General features: G+C 43.2%; 1 protein-coding gene across 1 annotated transcript; it reads left to right on the top strand.

The window, feature by feature from the left end:
- Positions 1-276: 276 nt before the first annotated feature.
- Positions 277-3,339, top strand: BABINDRAFT_139994 (uncharacterized protein). Its single transcript, XM_019127129.1, has one exon. It carries the CDS (start codon positions 684-686, stop codon positions 3,207-3,209), a length of 2,526 nt encoding a protein of 841 aa, XP_018985414.1. The 5' UTR covers positions 277-683; the 3' UTR covers positions 3,210-3,339.
- The last annotated feature ends 1,520 nt before the right edge of the window (positions 3,340-4,859 follow it).

Raw genomic sequence — 4,859 nt, 5'->3', positions numbered from 1 at the left:
AATGTTACACCTAGTGTATCTCCACCAATATTGCTTCGTTCATCTATGTTTATATACCAAACAATATATCTACTATAATATACTGTCATCACCTTATTTAACTTTGTTAGCTTATATATCCATTCACTTTGATGCACCTTCTCGGTTGAACTGTTGAGGCAAGTGCCTGCATATAGTTTCTACCGCTTACTATACAACTTACTATGCAGCGTACTATACAGCTTCCTACATGGTCTAATATGAGACCACTGCATCCAGCGTATCTCAACCAATATAGTTCCATCTAAGTTACACACCAAGTATCTATGTGACATACTATGGCAGCTACTAACATCACAGGGTGACCCTGTATTTTTGCCACCCACCACGTGATATCAGGAATGTAGGACTATCCGGTATGTTTTGGATATGTTCGAACGGTACGAAACACACAGCGGGAAACCCCCCCACACAGATGGATCAGAGCTCTGACAGACCCTCCTGCTTGTATTGTGCGTATCGCACCAACCTTACACCCTAAAAGAGTCTCGGTCAACACCTCAGCTTATCCAGGGTAACGCTGCGTATGAAAATCACAGCATATATTCCTCCACCACCCAAGATCCTGTAAAGTTCGGCGTATCTACACCGTACCGTAGAAGCAATTCGTCAACCCGCACCTCCTTCGCTACTCCCTTACTGCCATGAACACGCACGAAATTCCTCTTTTTAGCAACATCCTTCCGTTAGAAATTGTCGAGAAGATCGTCTCCTACCTACCACTTCCCGTAGCCTTCGAAGTGGCGAAATCGGAGAATGCCAGTCTCGCTTCCGTGGCTCGGAGACGCTACTACTCAAATATTAAATTGACCTTCTACGAGCCTCCGGATGATGGTTACTCTCATATGGGTAATGAGGTCCTCAGCATGAAGATATCCAGGTTTGAGGCCTTGGTAAACAGCAATACGTTTGACCAGCTTCATATTAAGAAGCTCTTCATAGATGTATACACACACGTTGAAAATTTTACCTTCCTCCGCGAAAAAGTGTTCACAAAAGCGTCATCAATTGTCACCGACGTTATTCTAAAGTTTACCACGGATGGGGAGTGGTATTGGACATTCAGCTGGGACTGGTTACCACCTTTGCCCCTGGTGCAGGAACGTATCCGAGAAATATCCGTTTGGTACCCTTATATTGATCCGGATGTAACACCTTTGCCTTCCAGCTTGCGTAAGCTTGACCTTCAATACCACTATCAATATGGGGACGATGATGATGATAATGATGAAATTGCTCCAAGAATTGTTTTTCCTCCAAATCTCCAAGAATTTGTTTCGAAGATCCCCTGGGGATCGATGTCAGCGTACACCAACCTCCCTTCAACCTTGCGGAGATTGGTGCTAGAGGATGTCTTGGGATTTTCTGTCGAGGCCTTCAACGAGCTAAACTTGCCCAATTTGAAATATTTGCGATTAAAAACCATTCCTGACGTTACAGAGATCAACGAAAAATTTGAATTTCCCTCGCTGTTGGAGAACTTAAAACTCTACGAGCTTACAATTACTAACTTCGAACAACGGAAACTACCTCCAAGATTACAAAAGATATCCATCGCAAGATGTCCCTTGAAGAAGTTTCGCGTGGATACATTCCCGAATTCCGTCAAGGAGTTGATATTAGACGATATAGACCTTCCATCATCTGAGATCCGCATTCTCAAGTTTCCTCCGAGATTGATCTCCTTACAGATTGCGCGCTCCCAGTTAACATCGCTAGATTTTGTTAGCTCGTTACCCGGGTCCTTAAAATCTCTTTGTCTCCACAGCAAATCCCTTGGTATCTTGAATAAAACAGACGAAAGTTCGGACACTGCAAGGACATGCCAAGTCAAGTTCCCCGAGGGTCTCCAGGAGCTTAATCTCGAGAGAAACCGTTCGTTATTTATCCTGTATTCGCCAAGAAATCTAATCTTTCCCCCGAACTTGAAGGATTTGAATCTCGGGGACACGGATTTGAGTCCAGTCAACGAGCTCAACCTTCCACCAACATTGAACTCTTTAAGATTGTGCTCCAATAGCTTAGTCTCACTTGAAGGGCTCGATCTTCCACCAGGATTGAACTCTTTAGACTTGAGCAACAATAATTTTGTCTCGGTTGACGAGCTTAATCTTCCACCAGGATTGACTTTCTTAGATTTAAACTTCAATAGTTTGATCTCGGTTAAAGGGCTCGGTCTTCCACCAAGCTTGATCTCTTTAAGTTTATGCTCCAATAATTTGGTTTCGGTTAATGAACTCGATCTTCCACTAACGTTGACCTCTTTAGACTTGAGTTTTAATAGTATTGAACGACTTTCAAAGAGACTACCAGACAACATTCAACTATTGAATCTTGAGCATAACCAATTGAAAAAATTGGTAAACTTCCACCTTCCGGTGAATTGTACCGAGCTTAAACTCTCGTATAATCCACTCCAGAAGCTCCAAACCTCCAATGCAAATGACCCAAAATTGAAACTTCGAGATTTCTGTTTAAACGAAGTCGCCATTACCGCACTCTGTGATATTTCTCCCCTCCCGCAAGGTCTCACTGACTTTTCAATAAATAATACAAATATCGGCTCCTTATCAGGAATACTGTTTCCTGCGGGGCTAATCTGTTTGTGTGCGTACAATGACCAGATAGTTTCTTTGGAAAATGTTGAGTTCCCACCACATTTAGAAGAGTTGTGTCTCCTGAGAAATCAAATATCCAGTTTGGCCAATATCTGTTTTCCGGACAGTCTACTTAAGTTGGAGCTTGATAAAAACAAGTTTATGTCAATTGATGACATACAGCTTCCTCCAAAATTGAAAGAATTGGATTTTGCATGGAACGCGATTAGTGCAATCAACGAGCTACAGTTGCCCGAATCCCTTGAAAGGTTGACTTTAATGGAGCAAAGGTGTGATATTCCACTTAATCGTGTTTCCACCCGTGGAGACTCATCGATGAGCTCCAGTTCATCTGAGAAGAAGGGGTTGTCGAGCCTTGCAGGATTAACCAAACTTCCGCCAAAATTGGAGTATTTAAATCTATATGGGAACAGTTTGTCGGGACAGGCCGTCCAACACTTGGTGTTCCCAGCCAGCTGGATAAGATTACTCATCTATGATAACTCATTTGACGATTATTATCAATGGAAGGAAAAAATCAAGCAGACACATCCAAGAGTGTCGTTTGATTAGTGAATTGGAATTTTAGGAAAAACTCCTGTCTTTCGAGTGCTAACCATGATTTAAGGGGTAACAATAGTAAGGAATTGGCGTAGGTAAAAGTGATTCTAGAATAATATGTAGCTAAGGATAAATGCTGCCCATTGATAAATCTATATATCTACCTAAAGTGTCATATTTCTTTTATTCTGCCAAAGTCTCATATTTTGATTCACTTTATCCGACCTCTGCCCTGGGCTGGTCTATTGAGGTAGGTGCCTGCATATAATCTTATGTAGCTTACTGCATAGCTGCACATGCTGCATCTGATAGCTGCGTGCACTTGTCATCAATCCCCTACTCTTCGCATCGGATCCTGTATAGGTGCTGTCTTCCGTGTAACTTTTCCAGTTAGGAAGAATATATTAACTAGACTAATTAATATAAAATTATATCCAATATCGTTCTGTCTGCTCACCTTGCTTATATATAGGGCGTATTACTCAATACGTTTTTCTCTTTACTTGTGTCCTGAGACATGCCACCCATCTTTAGCCTTTTCGTTCAATTCCCATCGTACCCGTTGTTAGCTCCATTATCACCTCCTCACCCGCGTTCTCACTGCTCTGGCTAAGCCGATTCGGGTGCGTATACAGCGCATTAGGTTCCTCTCGGCACACTTCTGCTCCCCCTGATCGACCAGTAACGATTTAATATCTAATTTTACAAATATTCATCCGACCTTTCAACGGCAAGAACAGTAAAGATCTACGTCACCCAATTTTTTGGGTTCAGCCGCCGGAGATGTACGTATGTGCTGTTACAGATACATACATGAAAACATAATAACACTTTTGGCATGGTCCCTACACATTTCAATAAAAGTTTTCGTATATAATTATAAAGAAAGTTATTCCGCAGGTAGCTCAGAGAGACAGATTGGTATTCTTAACACAGATTAACCCAAGTGGTAAGCGTGAGGAATTCTGTTGACAAGGAGTAGCTTGAAACTCCAGTCAGAGAGGTTGGAGCAGTGGAAGAGGAAGAGGAAGAGCTTGGAGCAGCAGAAGAACTCGAGGAAGAGGAGGAGCTGGAGGAAGAACTGGAGGAAGAGCTGGAGGAAGAGCTAGAGGAAGAACTGGAGGAAGAGCTGGAAGAAGAACTTGGGGCAGCGGAAGAACTGGAGGAAGAGCTTGGAGCAGCAGAAGAGGAAGAGGAAGAGGAAGAGCTTGGAGCAGCAGAAGAGCTAGAAGCAACGGAAGAGGACGAGGAAGAACTCGAGGATGAGGAAGAGGAAGAGGAAGAGCTTGAAGAACTCGAGGAAGAACTCGAGGACGAGGAAGAGGAAGAGCTTGAAGAACTCGAGGAAGAACTTGAAGATGTCGGACACAGAGTAACAGCGGTAATCAACGAGCTAGAAATGGCACCAACCAACGAAGACTGAGTGTATGTTTGGGTCGTAGTATGCGTAAGCGTTCTGGTTACGACAACTGGAACTCCAACACCTAAGATACTGGTCGTTGCCGTAAGGAACGTAGTGGTCGAAGTGACAGGGAAGGTAGTCGTCAAGAAACTCGTGGTGGTATAAGTGTAAGCAGAGTTAAGAATCTTATCAACAACCGTACACCCATTGGACTCAATGGAAGTGAGAGTAAGCGTGAGAACACTAGGAGGAGGCGTGGC

Source organism: Babjeviella inositovora (genome assembly GCF_001661335.1).
Source record: "Babjeviella inositovora NRRL Y-12698 unplaced genomic scaffold BABINscaffold_6, whole genome shotgun sequence".
Lineage (NCBI taxonomy): Eukaryota > Fungi > Ascomycota > Pichiomycetes > Serinales > Babjeviella > Babjeviella inositovora.
The sequence above is the reverse complement of the archived record's forward strand: the minus strand, read 5'-3'. Positions and strand labels throughout refer to the sequence as shown.

What these genes read in the sequence shown, in the direction of transcription:
- BABINDRAFT_139994 (XM_019127129.1), top strand. Translation starts at nt 684, where the DNA reads ATGAACACGCACGAAATTCCTCTTTTTAGCAACATCCTTCCGTTAGAA.